This window comes from Caretta caretta, chromosome 2 (genome assembly GCF_965140235.1).
Source record: "Caretta caretta isolate rCarCar2 chromosome 2, rCarCar1.hap1, whole genome shotgun sequence".
NCBI classification, from domain to species: domain Eukaryota; kingdom Metazoa; phylum Chordata; order Testudines; family Cheloniidae; genus Caretta; species Caretta caretta.
In genome coordinates this window covers 43,019,029-43,043,527 of record NC_134207.1, presented here as the reverse complement: position 1 = coordinate 43,043,527, position 24,499 = coordinate 43,019,029, and the positions used below count along the sequence as shown (strand labels likewise).

At 39.5% G+C, this 24,499-nt stretch overlaps 1 protein-coding gene across 3 annotated transcripts in view; it reads left to right on the top strand.

Annotated features, from left to right (window-relative positions):
• The window catches only part of PLEKHF2 (pleckstrin homology and FYVE domain containing 2), a 42,883-nt gene extending 29,211 nt beyond the window's left edge, over positions 1-13,672 (top strand). For all 3 annotated transcript variants that reach the window (XM_048841278.2, XM_048841277.2, XM_048841276.2), the window contains one exon: positions 10,227-13,672. In XM_048841278.2, coding sequence (XP_048697235.1) covers positions 10,241-10,990 — 750 coding nt within the window. In that variant the 5' untranslated portion in view covers positions 10,227-10,240 and the 3' untranslated portion in view covers positions 10,991-13,672. The remainder of the gene's footprint in view (positions 1-10,226) is intronic.
• Positions 13,673-24,499: the final 10,827 nt, after the last annotated feature.

The following is a 24,499-nucleotide window of genomic DNA, read 5'->3' as shown; positions in this document are numbered from 1 at the left end:
GATAGCACAGATTCGTCTCCCCATACAGCGATTAGATCCTGTACCTCCCGTTTGGTCCATGCTGGAGCTGTTTTGCGACTCTGGGACTCCATCATGGTCACCTCTGCTGATGAGATTTGCACTCACCTGCAGCTTGCCACGCTGGCCAAACAGGAAATGAGATTCAAAAGTTCGCAGGCCTTTTCCTGTCTACCTGGCCAATGCATCTGAGTTGAGAGCGCTGTCCAGAGCGGTCACAATGGAGCACTCTGGGATAGCTCCCGGCGGCCAATCCTGTAGAATTGCAACCACACTACCCCAAATTCAACCCGGCAAGGTCGATTTCAGTGCTAATCCCCTTATCGGGAGAGGAGTACAGAAATCGATTTTAAGAGCCCTTTAAGTTGAAGTAAATGGCTTCATCGTGTGGACGGGTGCAGGGTTAAATCGATCTAATGCTGCTAAATTCGACCTAAACTCGTAGTGTAGACCAGAGCTAAGGCAACCAAAATTGGGGGTGGCCAGGAGCTCATTAAAGCAGGGATATAAATGAAGAGCACTGGATAGCTTGTGGAAGGGCCCTGAAATAGAATAGGAAGAGTTTTCCTTGACCAGGGCAGGAAGTAAGGAGGAATTGGAGAATTGGCAATATAGTAAGATTACCAAAGAGTTCAAATTAAATCTCTTTGCCTTTTGTTACTCCATTCATGACTCACAGTACATTGGGGCCAAGATAAAGAAATGCTCTGTGCAGAGCTGTGTGCAACTTCAATCGTCAGGATACAATATCCTTGTTCTTCATCATTCCCACCACCCCCAACTGTTAATTGTAGATACAGCCTGAGTATGGCTCCTAGAGAGCTGCAAAGATGGTAATACAGTGGTAGGAGGCTTTATGAAAATGCTAATGTAGAAATGGCCATCGTGACTATCAGCAAATTAGAGTTAAGGCTAAAACCAGACGTTAAACAGCAGGATGCTATATAGATCAATAGAGAGACAAGCCTGAGTTTTCTGCTATTTGTTTTTGACTCTTGCTTGACAGAATTAAACTTCAATTTCTTGTTTAAATGTATACTTAAGGATGAACATGCACTATATTGACAATATTTGTTGCCTGTTTAATTGACTGATTTAACCTTTTGGGACATTGAGATGGAGAAATGAAAATACTAAGTTCTAGTATATAGTAGCTATCAAAGCTATCTTGCGGCACAAAAGCAGCAATGGTTCGCAGTTCAGTTATTATTGAACTCAAATTTCTGTATGAAATCTAATGTGTGTAAAGAGGGGGAACTGCTTAAATCATATGTTTCAGAGTAACAGCCGTGTTAGTCTGTATTCGCAAAAAGAAAAGGAGTACTTGTGGCACCTTAGAGACTAACCAATTTATTTGAGCATAAGCTTTCGTGAGCTACAGCTCACTTCATCGGATGCATACTGTGGAAACTGCAGAAGACATTATATACACAGAGACCATGTAGCTTGTTGTGTAGTGTTTAATGTAGTGAAATTTACATATTACAGCAAGATACTAACTTAAAGAAGTCATAATAATACAAGTAACCTCAATAATATGAAGCCTTTGCTCAGAATCTTCAATTAGAAATGGTCTTAAAAGGTGTGTGTGAAGATCTGATAAAGTATTTTTGCACTCTGTTAATAATTTATCTATTTTACATTCTTCAAAAAGGCCTGTAGGGAGGAGGTAATTGACTTAATGCACTCAAGGAGCATCAAGTAAAATCAGTGTTATTGTCTCATCATGTTACCACTGAGAGCATTCTGCAAAATTCAGCAAATGTTATTTGTCAGATAAATGTGGAGGCTCCAGCATGGCATTGGGGAGCACAGGCCACTGGCCGCACAGAGGTGGGAGATCACTGTGCAGCTTCCCCCCTCCCCAGGACACGGACTCAGCGGTGAGGCTTCACCCAATCGTGACACAGCACAAGGACTGGGCCTGCCCCAGAAACACCCTAGGGGCCTGCCCCTCTGTGCCAGGTGCACCAGGTATGGACAGGCAGGCTCAGCAAGGCAGGATCCAAGTGTGGACGGGTTTAGTGTGAGTTGAGAGGGTTCTGTGTGGGGCAGTCTGGGTGGTTCAGTGGGGGACCTGAAATCACAGAGGCTTGTTGGGGGGTTTTGGGTGCAGCGGTAATGGGACTCTGCAGGGGGGTCCAGGTGAAGGTGGTTAGGGCTCAGTAGTTTGGGGATCTGGCTTTGGGTGGCTCGTTGGGATGGTCCAGGTGCAGGCGGAGTGGGACTTGTCAGGGAGGGTGCAGGGGTGGGGGCATGAGGCTCGGCAGGAGGATCTGAGTACGAGGGGGTCTGGATGCACAGTGGTTGGGTAGATGGGGGAGCAGCTCCCTGTACAGTGATCCCTCCCCTTGCAACTGAGGAGTGATGGGTGCAGGAAGCACCAGGGGTGAGGCGGGGGTTTGCAGAGCTTGCTACTGCTGGGGGAGAAATCTGGAGGTGGGTCTTACACAGCCCCAGATGATGTGTAGGGGAAGAGGAAGTCCCATCCTCTTCAGCCCAGCTGGGACTAGCAGCTGAGCCCAGCAGAGGGTAGGAGCCACCAGCTGGGTCTTCCCCAGTCCCAACCCCTACCCCACAATGATTTACCTCTCTGCCAGCTGCTCTGGGCACCCGATACATACTGCTGAGGAGGGTCGCATGATTGCTCTTGTGGCTTCCCTTTGCTTCCTCATCAGAAAGTCATTTTTTCAGGGGTGGAAGCAAAGAAATCTGTGAGGGACATAAGTTCTGTGCATATGCAGTAGCACATAATTCCCCCTGGAGTAATCATGTACAGTGAATTCAGCTAGTGCTAGTATGGAGTACTTGTTTCACAGGAGTGTTCAGGAATGGATGCATAGCAAAATGTGGGTTGATTGCATTTGTGTTCAGTAATTGTTACCATATGGGTTAGGAGCAAGAGAGGAGGTTTGAATTATGCAGAATTTGTGGCCAGTCATTTTGTAAAATAAAAATAGATCTGTAAGTCTGAATGACTTAGAGTATTTTCTAAAGAGATTTAAAATACATTGCCTTTTTTTCCCCTGTTGAAGGGATTATTTATAGTATGTTGTTCAAGAGCAACATTATTGCACCAAGGTAAGAATATAGTGAAATGCTACGATGGCTCAGAGTACTGTTGTAGATAAGAATTGGTTTGGACTATGATAAACACAGTATGTCAAGATTCAAAATGTTCCTTGACTTTCACAGCAACAGAACTTCTGCCTTTAATTCTATTGCATTCAGGATATTGAGCCATTTTTCATATAATGTGATGGCTAACACACTAGTACTCCTGTTTATCTTGATTTATGTATTATGGTGCATTTAGTATCACTTGTCAACTGATTCTCTAGACAAACTTGCTTTTTGTTTTGGTATACTTGGCCTCTTGTTTGAATTCCCACGAAAAGCTTTAATTAAAGTTGCAAATGTAGATCAGTTGAATTAAAGGTGAAGAGTCCCAAGCGTTGGAGCATGAAATGAATTACAAACCAAGTTTATACATGAGATATTTAAACAGCTGTCTCGCCTGTCTTGCTTGAGGCTCAACATTTTGATCCACCACAGGGACTCTTAATAAAATTTATTTGATTATGAAAGTTTTAAACTGCAAATTTTAAACTGAAGTATTTTAATCATCCCTGTTGCTGTGGGGAGAAGTTGGTGGTACCATGTCCAACTGTCTCCACTACTTCCCCAAGAACATAGGACTTTCCATCCTTGATCAGAGCCCAGGTCCATCTAGTCTAGCATTTCTCTTCTGTAGTGGCCAACTTCAAATGCTTAAGAGGAAGGTGTAAGAACCCCAGAGTAGGTAGATATGTGATAATCTGTACTCCACATCAGGTTTGATCCTCTTCTTTCATAGTTGGATATTGGCTTAAGACCTGAAGCATAAGGTTTAATATCTCTTATGCAACACTTTGATTATGACTTTTATGGATATTCTTGATACCCATAAAATTATCCAATCCGTTTTTAATTTTGAAAGTTCTTGGCCTCAACAACTTCTTGTGGCAGCGAATTCCACAGATTTATTATACATTGTATGAAAAAGTATTTCCTTTTATTGGTTTTAATTTCCAGTCTTTTAATTTAATTTATATATCCTTATTTTTGTGTTTGAAATGGGGAGAACTGTCTCTTTATACCATTCATTATTTTATATACTTTTCATATCTACATCTCCCTTCCAAAGTAACATTCCAATCCTTTTGGTCTTGCGTTTTTTTTCCTTGCCCTCCATCGTTTTTGTAAACCTTCTTTGAACCCCTGGTAGTTCTGCAATATCCTTTTTTGAGATTGAGTGACCAGTATTGCACATAGGATTCCAGATGAGACCACACCATTGACTTATATAAAAGCCTTCTCCATATTATTCACCATCCCATTCTTTTTGCAACTTAATGTTTTTTTTTTTTTTCTTAACTACAGTTGCACACTGAGCAGAGGTCTTCGTTGAGCTTGGTACTATGATGCCTCTGTCCCTTTCCTGAGGTCATAGTAATTTATAATACCCTAAGATGATAAAATTTTCCCTCCAATGTACATTACTTTGCATTGAATTTCATTTGTTATGTTGCCTGGCATGAGCTGGGAGTGTTCTGAGCTCCCTGTTGGCCTTCTGTGCGATTGCAGAGGAGAGAACAACTCTGGTTGTTTGAATGCCTGCTTCCCTGCTGGACTGTGGGAGCTTCATGGAGGGTAGGATAGGTCTTGTGGGAACACAGGATGGCTCCCCATCCCCACAGAGTGATTTGGGACAATCCAGAAGAGGGAGCTAAAGAGAAGTTGAGAATTAGCAACCAGCTGTAGTGATGGGAATAGCTGGAATGCAGCATGTGCATTCCTTTCAGCCCCCAACACTCCCCCTACCCCCACCCCCAGAAGCTATATGGAGGGAAGCATAGCAACTGAATATGAAGGCTCTGTACTGGCTGGGAACTCTGCCTCTCTGCAGGAGGCTTGTAAGTGTTGTTTTGTTTCCCTTTGTGTCACTTGTGGAGTATTAACTATGGGGACTCTTTATCTGTCTTTGGTGTTATCTAAGCGCTTGGCTCTTGCGAGTTAGAGCGCATTAAAGCAGCCCACTCGCTCCCCGTCCACACTGGCAAGGCAGGTAGAGTGCTCTGACTCCACAGCTAGAGCGCTCCTGGTACTCCACCTCCGCGAGAAGATTAGTGCTTGGTGTGCCTTGGCTGAAACGCCCAGGCATCAGTGTGAACGGGGTGCATTACTTCGCTCTGATCACTCTCCGGAAATGTCCCATCATCCCCTTAAGTCAAGTGGCCACTGTTGTCATTGTTTTGGAATCGCTGCAGGAATGCGGATATGCCCTTTGAAAGTTCCGTTTCTGACAGCCATCGTGCTTATCTGCTCCGAGACAAAGCAAGCCATTAGTGTGGAATGCTGTGTGAGAGAGAGAGCCGGGGAGGGGTCTGCAGCTGTCTGAACTTACAAGACAGCATGCTGACATGCTATCAGCCCCCCAAAAACCCACTCTCTCTTCCCCCCCATATACACACAACACACTTCCTGTCACACTCCATTCCACCCCACCCCCATTTGAAAAGTGTGTTGCAGCCACTTGCATGCTGGGATAGCTACCACAATGCACTGCTCTCTGTGGCCATTGCAAGAGCTGCTAATGTGGCCATGCCAGTGCGCTTGTAGCTGTCAGTGTGAACAGATTGCAGCGCTTTCCCTACTGCACTCTACGAAGGCTGGTTTAACTCGACGCGCTCTACATCTGCAAGTATAGCCATGCCCTGAAGTTGGGCTGGTTTAACTTAAATCATCTTAGGGCATGTCTTTTAGTGTGGCTTGTGTAGTTGCGGCATAGCGCTGGGAGAGAGCTCTAAAAAAAAAATCTCCACGAGGGGTGTAGCTACCAGCGCTGGGAGCGTGGCTCCTAACACTGGTGCACTGTCTACACTAGCACGTTACAGTGCTGAAACTTGCAGTGCTCAGGGGTGTGTTTTTTCACACTCCTGAGTGAGAAAGTTGCTGCACTGTAAAGTGCCAGTGTAGACAAGCCCTTAGTTAAACCAGTGACTTTTGTTTGTGGACACTTTTTTTATATCTGTTATAAACAGGTTATGTTAAGTTGGCTTTCACCTGTAAATTTACAGAGAAATTGCATCCGGTTAGAGCATGACCTGGACAACATTTAGAAATTGACACAACACTTAAACACTGCTTAGCATTTGGTGAAAATGGGGGTCCTTCTGTTTAACATTACTGAGTGCTAAATTGTCACAACGTTTTTAATTCTCAAGACTGCTCAAGGTCATGGTTTAATATGATATAATTCTTAACTATAGACAAGCCCAAAAGGTTGTATTTGGCACTTATGGAAGGCTTCAAGAAACCACTGTCTTGTTTTCAGTCTGCTTCTTCCTGTGAAAGCTCTTAGCAGTATCAGAGACATTGAAGATATCTGTCTGTAGATTCAGGAAGAAACCCCCTACATCGCTTCATGTTAGGAAAATTCTTGACTGTAAAGGTTAGAAATGTTTTGAATGAGTTCTTAAAACCTGTAGAAGTTGGCTGCATGTCACAGCAAAATGCAAGGTGGAAAAGACTGTTCAGCATAAGTAGTTTGTTCACATTGTAAGAGACCATTGAAGGTAGAGCGTCTTGTTAACACATCTCCAGTCACAGGACAAAAACAGGGAGTTAGTGGATAGCGTCTACCAGAGTATGAATGTAAGCTTCCAGGGTTGTCTTTTGAAAGTGTTATTGTGCAGGTTTTCTTTGAGGATGAGGACTGTAGGCCAGATATAGAGTGATCGCTTTGTGAAGTGTTCACCCACAGGTGATGTGGTGTTTGTCTTTTATCATTTTCCTATGTAAATTCAATCAAGAGTGTAGTGATTGTTTGGTTTCACCCACTTAGTTGTTGCTGGGGCCTGGATGAGGCTCACCACATGTTGTGATAGGCATAAGTAGCACCCATGGATCTTGAAAGGTCTTTTGTGGGGGTGTTGATCATTGTAGCGGTGGACATATGTTGGCAGGTTTTGCATCTGTTATGGCATGGCCTGGTGCCATTTTGAGTTGGAATGAGCTTGGAGGCTTTCTTGAACCCTCCCACTTAGAGAGGTTAGAGAGTTGTTTGGGCCAGCTCATCAGAAGCAAGCTGCTTCCCACAAACCAGGACATGCCATCTCAAAGCGGCACCAGAGCTAGTCTGCTGCCCTGCATAACACAGGCCATAGAACTTCCTGCATTGAGCCCAGTAACTTGTGGTTTAATAACAAGCTATAGGTGGAGTTGCTAGAACCCATGTTCTGGAACCCATACATCTTAAATTGTTTTTTATCTTTAATTACCCTGGTTAGAATTTTCTCTTCGACTCACCTTGAAGCTATCCTACTAAACTTTTACCCCAAAAATTTGCTGAACAAAGTACTTTTTACAGATCTGCTTTACTCTTTCTGGATCGGATCAGGGAAGCTATGCTGTGTTCTTCAGTGGGTTAGTAAAAGCATGCAGCCACCTGGGCACAAACTGTGAAATGTATAGAACAATCAAGTTTTGTTCTATATATTTTCATAGTTTATTTTGTGCACAATTGGCTGTATGCTTTTAGTAATGTTTGTCTGTGAACTCAGTAGATACCTTTTGGACCAAATCTGTGACTAACTTCTGTTGCTTTGTAAATTTAATTATAAATGGCTGCTGTAATGAACATGCCTCAGCTTTGGCATCTAATCATTCACAAAAGGCTGCTTATTACAAGCATACCATTAAGCAAGAGTGGTTACACAACTAACTCTTACACAAACAAGAAATTTATCCTGTTCTTCAACAGTCAACAATCTGGACTAGTGATTTTGATCCTCAAACAGCAGCTAACAATCATAACAGACTTATTGTCAAACCTCATTTGCATCACCTCCCCAATACTAGCTGTCAGGCAGGGTATAGTCAGGCAGCAAGCAAGGTAGTGTCAGGCAGCAAACAATCCTATTACTTATTGTTGCTACTACTTCTCTAGAAAGTAAATGATCTTCATGCTGACAGTTGTAATGCTGATTACTTAGTTTGAAACACAACTTACATTTTGAATTCTTCTTGTGATAGTTAGAGGTGTACTTACTCCTTAGATTTAGGACATCTCAGTGGCACGTATATCTGGGCGGTGTGGCTAAAATGAATAACTGTAGGTGGAATTTAATACTGAACAAGAATGATCTTTGTGGAGTATAGGTGCATGCCACACAGTAATTCAGGCAGGATGTTTGGATTCTTTGAATATGAATTATTCTTCACTTTTTGTTTATTCAAGTTTACCCAACTAGGACAATTTAAACAAGTACTGAAATATTTCATTTTAATGTCTCAAGCATTTATGGGCTCAAAATAATGTGAGATACAGTGGAATTGTAGTAGTTCCACTATCCAGGAACTAAGGAGTTGTCTACACCGCAGGTTAGTCAGTGTAACTTACGTCAGTCAGGGATGTGAATAAGCCGTCCCCTGAGCGACACAAGTTACATCAACCTAAGTGCTGGTGTGGACAGCACTATGTCGGTGAGAGAGCTGCTTCTGCTGACATAGCTACCGCCTCTCGGGGAGGTGGGTTTATTATGCTGACAGAAGAGCTCTCTCCTGTGGCCAGAGAACATCCTCACCAGAAGCTGTAGCGATGCTAGTATAGACTAGCCCAGAGATGCCATAAGAGCAGTTACTGCAGTGTTTAAACCTCATAAATGGCTCACTGAGGGATTAAAAAAGCCTGTGACAAATGTAAACAAAACCTAAGAAACCTCTCTTGTCATGTACCTTTTATTTATTGGCTTCCTCTGGAGCTTGTTGCTGTAGTATGAGTGCCCCCCCCCCCCCGCTGCCCTTGAGAACCAGGAGTAGTACTCTGGTGAAAAGCCCAGCCCACAGAAGCTAAGACTTCTGCTGGTATACTGTCTTTGAGCCCAATTTAGGGAAGTGGGGCTCCATTTTTTTATATTACTCTCTGGCTAGTAGGTGTCCATAAACTTCTACCCAACCACCTTTTAGCAGCTGAAAGAGAAGAGGGGCTTTCTGTTCTCCCCCTTCAGTGCCTCTTTGTTGTGAGGAAAGGTGGGAGGAAAACAGGTCTTCACTCTCCGCCTGTTTTGAGGAGGTAGGTCTTCTCTGTATAGAACTCGAATACTTGCTTTTGTTCAGATCTCTCCCAAGCATCAGCAAAAAGACATAATTCTTGAAAGTTTACTGTGGACTTTAAGGTTTTGAATAGCAACTGTGAAACTAATCAGTCTTTCACTTCCTTTTTTCTGCCTGTTGGCAAAGCTCTGAACAACAGAAGCACTGAAAAACTATCTGCAGATGCATGAAAACACCATTGCAACAGTTTTGTTTTTGTTCATATTTGAAAAACAACTATATCTGTGCAACTATAAAGGCTAGAAACATTTTTGAGCTCTTCAGTTCTGTGGAAATTGATAATTGTTTAGAAACCTATCCTCGCCAAGAAAAACTTCACAGTGAGGAGTAGGCACATGTAGAATTTTCAGCCCATGACTGAAATGTATGTACAGTGAAACTTAGCAATATTATATATACATGTAAGATACTATATACACCTTATATACTATACATATAACAATGCTAGATACACTTAAGAATTAAGATAATGGTTAGCTGTATTAACAGTTTTTATGCTAGTGTGTTTTGTGGTGATCCTGTTGGTGTTAACTCAGTTTCTAAACAAACCATCAGTTGTGTCAAACTTGTGAATGTTAGAGCTTGCGAATAGTGACAGACATTCAGAAATATAGTGTAGAGAACAGGTACAGCTCAGGAGTGGCTGTGCAAGTCTTTCTATGCTGGTCTACCAATGGGCATTTATCCATACCTGACAACCTCTAGGGAGAAGGAGGGTAATTCAGTCACCTACCCTGTCTCCTAATATTATCAACAAAGTTGCTTTTGGTGTCATTTGTGGTGGTGGTTTCTGTGTTATGGACGCCTGTCCATTGGGAACTAGACAGATCAACTTTCTTTCAAATAGACGGCTAAAAAGTCATCCGTTGATAGAAACTTTTAATTGTTACTGACCTGAGCAGGATTTGAATAAAAAAGTGCCATCAGTTAGCAGTGCCCAGAGTCATCAGTCTTATTAGCTGTTTCAAGTAATTTGTTTTACTAAATTATTTGACTATAGAATGCTTTTGTGAATCAGTTGTCTTCTAACAAAATGTTAATTTTTGTTTTAGGATACCTGTAAAAGATGGTGGATCGTTTGGCAAACAGTGAAGCAAATACTAGACGAATAAGTATAGTGGAAAATTGTTTTGGAGCAGCTGGTCAACCTTTGACCATTCCTGGTCGTGTTCTGATTGGAGAAGGAGTGTTAACAAAGCTGTGTAGGAAGAAACCTAAAGCAAGACAGTTTTTCTTATTCAATGATATTCTTGTCTATGGCAACATTGTTATCCAGAAGAAAAAATACAATAAACAGCACATAATTCCACTGGAAAATGTCACTATTGATTCCATCCAAGATGAGGGGGACTTACGGAATGGGTGGCTTATCAAGACACCAACAAAATCTTTTGCCGTTTATGCTGCCACTGCAACAGAGAAGTCTGAATGGATGAGCCACATAAATAAATGTGTTTCTGATTTGCTTTCCAAAAGTGGGAAGACACCCAGTAATGAACATGCAGCTGTCTGGGTACCTGACTCAGAAGCTACTGTTTGTATGCGTTGTCAGAAAGCAAAATTTACACCTGTCAATCGTCGTCACCACTGTCGCAAATGTGGCTTTGTTGTATGCGGACCCTGTTCTGAAAAGAGGTTTCTTCTTCCCAGTCAGTCATCCAAGCCTGTGCGGATTTGTGACTTCTGTTATGATCTTCTTTCTGCTGGGGAGATGACTACTTGTCAGCCCACTAGATCAGACTCTTACAACCAGTCACCTAAGTTCCCTTTAAATGACGTATCCGATGATGACGATGATGATGATAGCAGTGACTAAGGACCAAATACTGTTTTCAGGCGTTGTAATTGGTGTTTTGAACCATAAAGAGCTGCTTTTGGGGAAACCTGTAGCTAGACTCCTCTGAAATTCTATCCTAGCCATAAAATTTGCCTGAGTATCTTCAATTACAATGTGCCTCAATATGAATGCTCTAGACAATAGGCTTTTCACTCTTCTGCAGGGATAGACTGTTGCAAATATATCAGAAAATTTTCCAACTTTTTATACTTGAGTTATGTCTAGAGTAGACTTGTTGTTGAAGATTGGAAAATTCAGCGTAGCTTTCTTTGTTATTTAACAACCATGCTACATTGTTTGATAGTGATACTTTATCATTTCTGTTTTTTTATATGGGAAAATAATAAACATGCATGAAACTATGATAAATATATTTTGGTTAATTCCATCAAATTATTAGCTTTTTCTAACCATGTTATGTAATGATAAATTGAATTGACATTTCGTAACATATATTCATACTTCAAATGTCACGAATTTAGGGAAAAAATTGTTTTGCATTTATTTATGACCAGCAGTGCCTTGTAATGATTGTGCTGTTTCGGGAAGAAACAAACCTGTTGCATACTATCTGGATTTGCATGGCACAGATATCTGAGAATTGATGGTGCTATTGAAAATAATTGCTGTGGTAAAATAAGGTTTTGGAAAGTGCATTAATGTATTCACACCAATGCAGTGAGTGACTATGGCCCCAATCATGTAACCTAATCTGTGAGGGCAGTCCACTGGTACACATGCAAATTCCCACAAACTTGAGTGGGCTTCCACAGAAGTTGTAGAGGCTCACTTGCATGCATCAAATTACAGGGTCATTATCTCTGGTGGATAAATTTAGTGTGATCTTCTCCACATGGTTATACAATCTCATTTCTCTTCAAAATAGTTTTAAGATTTCTTACATTTTTATATTTTATAGGTATCAGAAATAGTAATTGGCAATTGCATTGTTAAATTTTGACTGGTGGTTTAAGTAACATTTTGTTCCTGAAATGTATTAAGTTGTTCTGAATTGCTTCCCAATATGACACTAATTTGTTTATTTCACATTAGCGGGAGGTATTTTTAGGTAAAGATTGGAATTTATTTTTAAATAAGCTAGTGTGAAAAATTTCTGACCAACAATCTGTGAACACATTTGGAAAAATGGCTCTTCTTTATACACAACAGACCTCAAGTTAAAAGTGGAATGCAGATTATTTCCTTTTAAACATATGTGTGTGTATATATATATACACACACTCATGACCAAGAAAACTGTAACGAAGTTACGAAATGGTCAGTGCAGAAAATGTCTCTAACAGAGTTCACTTTACTTTTATCAAGTTCTTGTCTACAGAAGCATGATATTCCTATATAAATGTAAAAGTTAGTTTTGTGAAGATTTGTAAAGTCCTAAACATGTTGACATTTCTTTATTTTTATAATAGTCAATTTTTATGTGAAAAAACCTCTGAAATAATTGTATGGGAATATAGTAGCAACTGATTTTATAAAAGAAACATGATTGTTAAATTTATATATAGATGTTTATTAAGTGACAATTTCTGCACTGTTTGCCTTGGCTGGCAATAATTGGGTTAAAAGTATTTATTGAATAAACAGTCAATGCTGCATATTGCACGAGTCTCCCAATCTGTACATTGTAACTCTGTTTTTAGCAAAATTACAATGTAAAGCAATAATTCTCAATTCAGTATCTAACTAGCTAAAGAGTGCGATTAACATAAGAATTGCTGTAATTTTAAATTGAACAAAGAGATGCTATTTTCTTTGAAAAGCACGGAAGTAAAAAGTTTGATGTGCTTTAAAATAAATATTGAAAGGGGGAAAACACTTTCTGTAATTAGGTTCTACGGAACAGGGGCACTCTTTAATATTACCTGATAAGCAATAAATGGGGGAGTGTGCTCAAAAGGATTGCTGAAATAAATCAGTGTACTCATACCCTGAGTCATAGGAAACAATGACTTGCAGAACTGAGAAAAAATGTTCTGTTCTGAGAGAGTATTTTCAGGCAACAAATCTTACCTTTGTGCTTATGCAATAATATTTCTGTTTCAGAAATGGAGGCTAAATTTAATTAGCTTAGTTTTTCTATAGAAACCTAATTCATAGACTTTGTGTAAATATCTGTGCTAATGATTAACAGTATAATTTAGTTTTCTTTTCTTAAGCTGTGGTACAAGATTAATATTCACTTGTCTTGTTTCAGAATTCCATCCTTTGTATATCTTTCCAGTATGTTTGTAAGTTGCACATATGTCTTCAGCACTTTTATTTTTTTTTCTGGGAGGAAACATTTACATTTCTTCCTAAGTTATTTCTGCAGAATGTTCTTGCACCTACCCGAATCCATCATTACCTGTTAACAAAATTTGTACCATGCTGCACTGATTCCTGAAGCTGTAACCAAACTGACATCTAAAAGGGGAAAAATCATTGTTTCACCTGAAACTAATGTATACAGTCAAAGCTCTTAGAGAACATAAAAATGTTTTGGTAATATGCATATTCCATTGTGGTGTTTCAAATAATTTTTTAATGGGTATAAATTGTCTTGTACTTTCAGATTTTTCAAAGGGCTCAATACGTGACTTGTAATCTTGTTTTCGGTCAAATCTACGTATTTTACTTACAAATATATGGTGTAGCTTCAAACCTGTATGTGTTAATTCTTCTTTAACTACAGGCCTTCAAGAGTGACAGAGGGTACAGCAGTAGCATGGTAAACATGGGTAGTGGAGCTCTCTATGCTGATCAGACAAGAAATGAAAATTCAAAAGTTCCCAGGGCTTTAACAGGAGAGGGGCTATTTCCTGTGTATCCTGGTTGCTGTGCAGTGAAGTTGAAAGTGCTCTCCAGAGCAGTCACAGCGGAGCACTGTGGGACACCTCCTGGAGGCCACTTAATTCAAATTACACAACATAGTGTCTACACTATCCCCAGGTTGACCCATGGATGTCGAATCAAGCACTACACCTCTCGCAGAGGTGCAGTACAGAAGTCAACTTTACAGGTAACTTAGGTCGGCGGAAGGGACTCGGTAGTGTAGACAGGTACATTATTAGATCCACTTAATGCTGCTTTCATTGACCTAAGTTTGTAGTGTAGACTAGGCCACGGTAATAGCATACTTTATTTTCCTGCCTTAAGTAAATTAAATGCAAGTAGGTTCAGTTTCAGAAGTGGCTAAATTTAATAAATTGGTGGGGAGCAAGTAATACAGGGGATCAAAATTGAGAGAAATCAGAATAGGCAGAATGTGGATTCATAAATGATTTATGTAGTTAACTAGATTCACATTTAAAAATAAGACTAAGCAAGAAATGAACACAGCAGGGTGCACTGATTTAAATCGGTGGTTTAAATCAATTTTAATAATTTATATCAGGAAGCCTTGATTTAAATAGATTGTAGTCATGTTTTGCATTTGTACTCTTCAGGTATTTTCCTAAAGAAAGGTTGACTCTTGTTAGTTGTTAATGATTAAAATATGTTGATTTGCAACTAAATATAATTAAACTTGTTGCTTTTTTGCTAACCAGGAGGATACACTGTATCTATACATATTTTTTTTTAAGGAATTATATAGTTTAACACACATTTACTCAGATTCTCAATTTTTATATTGTTAGAAAATGGTGAACTATGCACTTTTTTATTTACTAGAATTAGATTAATATTTACTTATGATTTTGTGTCAAGCTATGGATGGATTCAATTAAAATGCACAAAAATTTCATTTTAATTTTAAAAAAACTTTAAGTGCTGGATACAGAAAATTTATCAATACATTTTTACATTTAAAACTGATTTATTAAACTAAGGAAGTAATAGGGGTGGTGATTAATTGCAGTTAACTCACGATAAACTCAAAAAAATTAATCGCAGTTTAAATTGCACCGTTAAACAATAGAATACCAATTTAAATTTATTACATATTTTGGATGTTTTTCTACATTTTCATATACATTGTATTCTGTGTTGTAATTGAAATCAAAGTGTATATTATTTTTTATTACAAATATTTGCACTGTAAAAATGGTAAAAGAAATAGTATTTGTCAGTTCACCTCATACAAGTACTGTAGTGCAATCTCTTTGTCATACAAGTGCAACTTACAAATGTATTTTTTTTGTTTTACATAACTGCACTCAAAAACAAACAATGTAAAACTTCAGAGCCTACAAGTCCACGCAGTCCTACTTCTTGTTCAGCCAATTGCTAAGACAAACAAGTTTGTTTACATTTACGGGAGATAATGCTGCCGCCTTCTTATTTACAGTCTCACCAGAAAGTGAGAACAGGCATTTGCATGGCACTTTTGTAGCTGCCATTGCAAGGTATTTACGTGCCAGATATGCTAAACAATCATATGTCCCTTCATGCTTCAGCCACCATTCCAGAAGATGTGCTTCCTTGCTGATGATGCTCATTTAAAAAAAATAATACATTAATTAAATTTGTGACTGAACTCCATGGGGGGTGGGGAGAATTGTATGTCTCCTGCTCTGTTTTACCCACATTCTGCCATATATTTCATGTTCTAGCAATCTCGGATGATGACCCAGCACATCTTCATTTTAAGAACACTTTCACTGTAGATTTCACAAAATGTAAAGAAAGTACCAGTGTGAGATTTCTAACTGACCCAAGGTTTAAGAATCTGAAGTGCCTTCGAAAATCTGAGAGGGATGAGGTGTGGAGCATGCTTTCAGAAGTCTTAAAAGAGCAACACTCTGATGCGAAACTACAGAACCCGAACCACCAAAAAAGAAAATCAGCCTTCTGCTGGTGGGATCTGACCCAGATGATGAAAATGAACATGCATTGGTCTGCATTGCTTTGGATTGTTGTTGAGCAGAACCCATCATCATGGACACATGTCCACTGGAATGGTGGTTGAAGCATGAAGGGACATATGAATCTTTAGTGCATTTGTCAGGTAAATATCTTGCAGCACTGGCTACAACAGTGCCATGCGAACACCTGTTCCCACTTTCAGGTGATACTGTAAACAAGAAGTGGGCAGCATTATCTCCTGCAATTGTCTTAGTGAATGGCTGAATAAGTAGTAGAACTGAGTGGACTTTCAGGCTCTAAAATTTTACATTGTTTTATTTTTGAATGCAGTTTTTTTGTACATAATTCTACATTTGTAAGTTCAACTTTCATGATAAAGAGATTGCATTACAGTACTTGTATTAGGTGAATTGAAAAATACAATTTTTTTTACAGTGCAAATACTTGCAATCAAAAATATAAAGTGAGCACGCTACAGTTTGTATTCTATGTTGTAATTGAAATCAATATTTTTGAAAATGTAGAAAACATCCACAAATATTTTAATAAATGGTATTATATTGTTTAATAGTGCGATTAATCGCGATTATTTTTTTTAAGCGCGCGACAGCCCTAGTAGTTAGTGAGTTCAACTGATCCTGGTCAGAACCACCATCGAGATTTTAGAACTAGTAGATCTCATCCTCTCACCTAGTTTTTATTTATAGATTGGAAGAAGAAAAAAAGCTTTCCTGCTTTTCAACTTCCAATTGGTGTCTGAACTTTGAATGCAATAGTCATTGAACTGAGCACCAGCAGAAGAGGTAGTGCTGTCAAATGCTGTTTTAGTACGTCAACCAACTCTGGTTCCAATGAGTTCAGTGGTTTGACTTTCTTTAAAAATTGGCAGCAAACATGAGCGGCTAAATATTTTTATATATAATTTAAATGATTATAATTTAATAAGTTTAGGTTGTCAGTTTCATAGGTTGTCAATTTCAAATTTTAAATATTGTTTAAAAATAAACTTCTATTTAATGTATAGAATCATAGGACTGGAAGAGACCTGAAAAGGTCATGTAGTCCAGTCCCATACACTCATGGCATGATGAAGTATTAGTGGTTCTCCACCAGGGGTACACAGAGGTCTTCCAAGGGGCACATGAACTCATCTAGATTTAACAAGCTACATTAAAAGTATTAGCTAAGACAGAACAAACTAAAATTTCATACAATGACTTATTTACACTCCTCTATCTACAATATACTGAAATGTAGGTACAATATTTATATTCCAATGATTTATTTTATAATATGGTAAAAATGAGAGAGTAAGGATTTTTTCAGTAATAGTGTGCTATGGCACTTTTGTATTTTTAGGTCTGTTTTAAATTAAGTGAAACTTGGGGTACACAAGACAAATCAGACTCCTGAAAGGGGTATAGTAGTCTGGAAAGGTTGAGAGCCACTGATCTAGACTATCCCTGACATGTGTTTGTCTAACCTGCTATTAAAATTGTCCAGTGATGGAGATTCTGCAATCTCCCAGGGCAATTTATTCCAGTGCTTAATTACCCTCACAGTTAGGAAGTTTTTCCTAATGTCCAACATAAACTACCCTTCCTGCAATTTCAGACCATTGCTTCTTGTCCTATTCTTAGAGGTTAAGGAGAATAATAGTTTTCCCCCCTCCTCCTTGTAACAACCTTTTATATACTTGAAAACTTATGTCCCCTCTCAGTCTTCTCTTCTCCAGATTGAAAAAATTGGGTTTGTTTAATCTTCCCTCATAGGTCGTTTTCTAGACATTTAATCATTTTTGTTGCTCTTCTCTGGACTTTCTCCAGTTTGTCCACATCTTTCCTGAAATGTGGTGCCCAGAACTGAACACAATACTCCAGTTGAGGCCTAATCAGCATGGAGTAAAGAAGAATTATTTCTCGTATCTTGCTTACAACACTCCTGCTAATACATCCCAGTATGTTGGTTTTTTTTTTTTTTTTTTTTTTTTTGCAACAGTGTTACACTGTTGACTCATATTTAGCCTGTGAACCACTGTGACTACCAGATCCCTTTCTGCAGTACTCCTTTCTAGGCAGTCATTTCCCATTTTGTATGTGTGCAACTGATTTGTTCCTCCTTAAGTGGAGTACTTTGCTTTTGTCCTTATTGAATTTCATCCTGTTTACTTCAGACCATTTCTCCAGTTTATCTAGATCATTTTGAATTTTAATCCTATCCTCCAAAGCACTTGCAACCCCTCTCAGCTTGGTATTGTCCACAAACTTTATAAGTGTACTCTCTGTCATTATCTAAATCATTTAAATAGGAAAAACAGTTTTAAATTGTAAAAAATCAAGTTTTTATTTAAAAAACCATGGATTTTTATCCATTCTGCACTCTAATATGTTACTTTTCTATGTTGGAGTATCATAAATGGGGTCACTTTGAAAAAGTCCATGTCCATATGCTTTTTGAAGTAATACCTCTTGTTGGCTAGGTATTTGCTAGAAAATACTTGAGTTTTCCTAGCCAGTGATACTGAATTTTGTTCACTCCTAAAAGTGGTGGTAGCTGATTCATTTTGAAACAAAAACAGTAGATGACATCTCTTGTAAAAATAAATTGGAGAATATCTACTAATTTTTTGTCTTTGAGCCAACCTGTCTAAAAAGCTGTTTTAGCAGTTAGTACATGCAGTAGATCTCTTCACTTCATATTGTATATTTCCAGTTATTCACTTGCAGTAGGCTACAATTGCTGTTTATCTGGTATATTCTTAATGTTGACTTGAAACAACTGGAGCCAGTGCCTGGAGCAACTATCCTCCAAGGCTCTCAATCAGTTTTATTTATCAAAGAGAGAACAGATCCAGCATCTCAAATTTCAGAGATCATATTAAAGAAATACATGTTTGCTAACTTCTAGCTGAGTTCAGATTGTGAACCTTAGAGCTCTTGTAAGTGATAATGTATAAAGACACTTATAGAAGATCTAAAATAATTTCTGGTTCCCTTGCTGAAACGGTAAAGGTGAAGGAAAGAGGACATCTTATGTTTGTATGGTTTTAAATAGAATTTGTTAACTAAGGTGTCTGCATTTAAACAATGCTACCTCTGTAAGATGAAAGCCCTATCTTGAGGGGGAACATCAAATATGGCTTTTCTTTTAAGTTATTACATACAAATAACTCATTGACTAAGGCAAATTTCATATGTATCTAACCAGTCACTTAAATTGCTCCATCTAAAAAATGCTGAAGCATAGTGAAAATGTGGAATTGAGTTTAATAAAGCTTGGGGCTCTGTTGAGATGCTCGGGCCCTTAGATATCTGCACATCTAAGAGGCAGAGAAATAAGAGTTTGAAAATGATCTGGAGAAACACTGTAGTTTCTAAAGCTTAAATTTCATCAAGCAAATGAAGTACAGATACAGTTAGTATTGTTAAATATTTAGAAAGCAGAAAACAGATTATGGTTTGTATTTTTGCCTACACTATCTCTATTGATCTAATCCGATGGAGCTTGTTTCTATTAGCAGCAGAGACTGAGAGCTGGAAAGGAGCAGACATTTTCTAAAGATTAAACATTGACTTTCAACTGCAAGTTACTGTAGTACCTGCAACAAGTTGGTTGCAGTGTTACTGCCCTTCATTTGATGGGATTCAGAACTGCTCATTTGTGTCCTTAGGCCCTCTATTGCTAACACCGACATGGGATTCTCCTGCAACTCAAATTGTAGCTCTGCTTTTGAAGCAGAGAATCTCTTCTCTATTCCCTCTGTTGCAATTAAGTTTTGAGTGGCTGTGATGTGTATAATAGGAAACTGTGAAGTCCTGACCGGACACAGATTTGTTATAGAATAGCACTCTATATAAAATGCTACATTTTAGTGTGTTCATTACCAATCTGAAAAATGGAATGGGGAGTGTTAATCAAGGGGCCATTATGAAAGTTCTGACTGATTTCAGTAGGAGTGGTGAGGGTGCTCGCTTACTAGTAGGATTGGGTCCCTAATGCACGGAAGCAGTGAGCTGTGGCAAATATTTTGGAACATAGGATCAAAATAGTCTATACTGTTCCAAATTGGAAAAAATGGGCTGATTCCCATAAAATGTAGTTCAATGAGGACAAATATTGCAGCTCACGAAGGACTAAGAAAGTATGTAAATATAGAATGAGTGAGAATTTTGAGAAGGCTCACGATAAATTGAATCGGCATTGGAATGCTGTTGCTCAAAGCAAATCCTGTATTGGAGTGTTTTATGTAAAACAAGTCAGCTAGTTTTACATACCTTACATGCCCTAGCTTTACATTAGGATTCCGCATACCACATTTTGTTTTTTAAATACCAGTTTGACAAACGGGTTGATATCAAAGGAAACAATAACAAGTTGAGGAAAATAACGAAGGAAAAAATGGGCCTCTTGGTTCTAGAGTAGATTGAGAGACATACCCCATGTGTGTCCACACAGCAACTGGGAGGCAAAATTCCCAACTCGGGTACATGAGCTAGGCTCTGCTTGCACTAGTGTGCCAAGAATTAGCAGTGTAGTCATGGCTACACAGGCAGCAGGTTGGGCTAGCTGCCCAAGTACATTCCCACCCAACCCCCTGGGTACAAATTTGCGGGCAGCTAGCTCTAACTCTGGCCCTACTGCTGCAGCCACACTCCTATTTTTAGGCACTAACTCAAGCAGATCTAGCATGTGTGTCCAAGATGCAAATCACCCCCCCGGCTGTTGTGTAAACATACCCACAGACAGTTCTAATTGTCTAATGAATAATATCTGTGCATAGAACAAAATTAATAGGCTTAAACTGCACCTGGGCATAGTTAGGGATGATACTGCTCTTCATTTTTAACCTAACAGACAATGAAATAAGTGAAGGGGGGGGGGATTGAATTTGACACATCTGTTTAAGAGCTCAAATTTTAACCTTGGTGCTCTTGAGAAAGGTACTGTAAAGAGAGTATCTCTGGTCGAACTCAGCCCTAAGAAGACTCCCTCTGAGTCAGGATTGAGAGTGAATATTCTGACAGCTATTTAAAATAAAAAAAAAAAATCCCCAGTGCTGTAGAATGATACATGACTGATTATATATAATTGCAAGCTGTATATTTATGAACAGGTACAGTTAGTAGTGTGATCTGCTTTGTGTTTTTATTATTGTAATATAGACTCTACTTTCTTGCTGTACAAAAACAAGGTACCAGTTAACCAAAAATTGACCACTTGGCCTGGCTATGATCCCCTTGCCATCCACCCCATCCCCTATGCAAAGGATAGGTGACTAAGAACTAAGCCAAATGGGAAGGCTCTGAGTATGAAAAATACCTACAAAGGGCCTCTGATGGATATCTGCCAAGAGTGTCGTACATGTGAGGCCGTGTTCTGAGCCTGAACCAGACTGAATGTTAAGCTAGATAGCAAGGTAATTCAGTTGATCTCAATTACCTTGAAGCATAAGGCTAGAGATGCAAAGACTTAATCTGTAAATAGCAAGATATTGAAGGGTGTCTGGTAACTTGATTAGGTTTTTTGATGGACCTGTGGTAAGGTTGGTACCATGTTCAAATTCATATACAGTGTAGCGGTAATTATCTGTTAAAATTAACTAACAGTTAAGGTTTTAACAATCATTTTGAAACTCCCCATAGTTGCCACCTACACTTATGTTTCATTTTAGATATGTCCTGAGTGGGACTGAAAAGGTTGTGTGGGTTTTTTTTGTTAGCTGCTTTGCACAAGATGTGATATTGCCACAATGCAGCTCTACCCTTTGGGCTTCTCACTAGCTCTGTGGGTGTTCTTGAAACTTCTTTTGATAGAGGTGGTCAGGTGTGTGGAAGGGGAACTCGTATGTTCCACTGCTTGTGATATACATCAGCTCTGCTTCATGTGGGGGTTTTCTTGGCCACCATTTGGGTTCTTGCAGTTTTTCAGAACTATGGCTTTGAGATGAGCTGTGGTAATTGCCCCTTCTTCCATATCCAGGGTTGATCTGCCTGTGAGTTCTCTTCAGTACTTGCTTAGACTGTGACATTCTTCTGGAATTCAAGTTACATAAATCAGGCAAGATCCTGTCTCTATCTGACACACTGGCCACAGACATCCAACTAGTACTGCTGTGAAGGGTGGGAAGCATCTGGCGTATAACTGACTACATCAGTGATAGAGGGGGGATTTTGGAGGAGGACGCCATGGCAAACTCCTTGCACTTGGAAAATGAATGCATTAGGATCTTTAACAACTTATATCCAAAAGGACCAACATTTTCAGCGTCATCTGAAAAATCAACACAGAAAAATTGAGGGCCCTGTAGTTTTCTGTTGAAATAGAATGAAGGGCAAATAACTCCTGTGTAAATAGACCCTGAGGACCATAGACTATTCTAGGGATTCTCTTCTGAAGCTAATGCTACTATTTAAAACAGGATGTACAGTGTGGCTGATTCTGTAATAGTATTATCATTGAGCTCACACCTATTCTGACCTTAATGTTATAAATAACTTGGTACTTTGAGTCCAAGGGTCTAAACGTGTAAGAAGAAAACAACTCACTTCCATAACTGATGTAGGTGGGTGGCATTTTTTAACAGTGAGTAGGGGAAATTGATGGACTGGTGGTGAAAGGAGGACAGTTCCAGTAGCAAGGGAAGGAGGCACTTGCCAAGGGACAATAGGTTGCTCCTCCCATGGCAGTCTCCAGCCGATCGCCTATTTAGAGGGTCAGGAAGGAATTTTTTCTCCCATGGGACAACTGATGGAGGACCAGGGAGTTTTGCCTTCCTTACAGCATCTGCAAGCCACAGTGGGTTATATAGGCATGCACATGGTATCTAAGTAAAGTACTGAGATTGTGAAAAGTAAACACCACCACTCATGGCTGGTTTCCAGGGCATTTAAGAATAAAATGAATGTTCCTAGAGGTAAAAGACCTCGGGTTCTGGAGATGGGCCTTGGGCTCATGTGATTGGGTGAGACCTTGTGGCCTCTGCAGGCTGAGGATCCCACCCTGCTGTACCCTCCATCCCCCACACTGGGGGGAGGATACTGGGAATCAGAGAGAGAGCTCAGCCCTGGGAGGTGGGCTGAGGAGAGCCTACCTGCATTATGGGTTATATGGTAAGGAGCCCTGTAAGCCCCACACTAGAATCAATTAAATGCTTGGTATAGGAGAGTATGGGTGATGGTCAGGTAGCGCCCCTCCTTTGTGTTATATGTTGTGGCTTGCCACTTAGTTCCAGACATGTCTGTCCTTATTTTGCTACTGTTAACATCAAATTTAACTGCCGCTTTTTAATTGTGTGAAATAGTGGAGGAGGAAGGAAAGACACCTATTTCTAAGTGAACTCTTCCTTCTCCCATTGGATGAAAATGGCGACTGTACAGTCATCTTCAGGAATAACCATTGCAGCTTTCAGCTGGCCCCTTTAAGTTCATAATGAGCAAAATGTAGAGAGCTGTGAAGGGAGTTTCTAGTATCCATCCAATTAAAATTAAATTCAGCAGGCAGACTGAGACCGAAAATATATTTCTAAGTCAAAATATTAATGTCCTCTTTATAGAGTGCTTTTCATCTGTATGATCCTGATGTACTAAGAATTGCCTCACTTTTAAAATTCACCAGTTATGTTGGCTGTACTGGCAAGAATGGAAATTAAGACTGACGAAGGGGTCTTAAAACAAAATACAGGGCTATGGGAATGTTGAATTCTATTCTCTTAATGCTAGTGGGGAGGGTTTCAGAGGAGAGATGATAGCTTGTCTCCTCTCTATTGGAGCTGTGCCAGAAGTGGGTTAAAGCTATGCTGGGCCTAGTGAGCTGTGACCTAGGTACCATGCCGTTAGACTAGTGGTATGAATCCGGGACTTGACTCCTCCTGTGGCTTTGAGAAAGTCACTTTGGCAAAGCTGAGGTAGAAAGGCAAATGCAGAATTGGGGTCGGGGAGGTTGTGGTGGGAAACAATCCCTGTCTACTTCATAGGGGGTGTTTGTGAAAATTAGATTGTAAAGAGCTTTGGAAATGGAATTGTTTTTATATAATTGTAAGTAGTGTTATTTTTTGAGTCTTTTTTTCTAAATAGTAAAAATTTAAGATTCCTGCTCCCCCTTCTAGAAGCAAGAAAAAAAGGATAATTAACTGTCACTTATCACTCCCCCTCAGTTACAAAGATATCTCCCCCTTCCCCCCCCAAAAGTTCCTTCCTGGGTGAAAGCTAGTATCCATGCTCCCACTAGAAGGATTTTTTCATGGAGTTTCATATCGATCTTGGATTTAGAACTTTCCAACAACAAAGCTGACATCCTTAAGTGTATCACTGCCAAAGTGATGCAATAACTTGTAACTCACCCTAGCCTCCATGTGTGAAATGCTCAAACGTTGCCTAATGCTTGTTTGTGTCTTACTGTTACATAACCCGACATATATCCTGTTACCATTGTTACTTTGTCCATGACCAAAATAACACATCTGCTCCAAGTGGTGATCTCTAACCACTCATGTAATTCTAAGAGGACTTTCCTATCCCAGCTTAAGTGCTTGTTCTTTACGTCAAAAGTGTTTAATCCCTGCATAAGGATCCCGTGTCTAACATTGCGATTAACCTTCTCAGGGTGATTTGCAGGGCTGTCACACAGCTGATAATCTAGAAGTTTGACTAAACTATGTAGGTGTAGTTAGCTGAATTTTCCTGC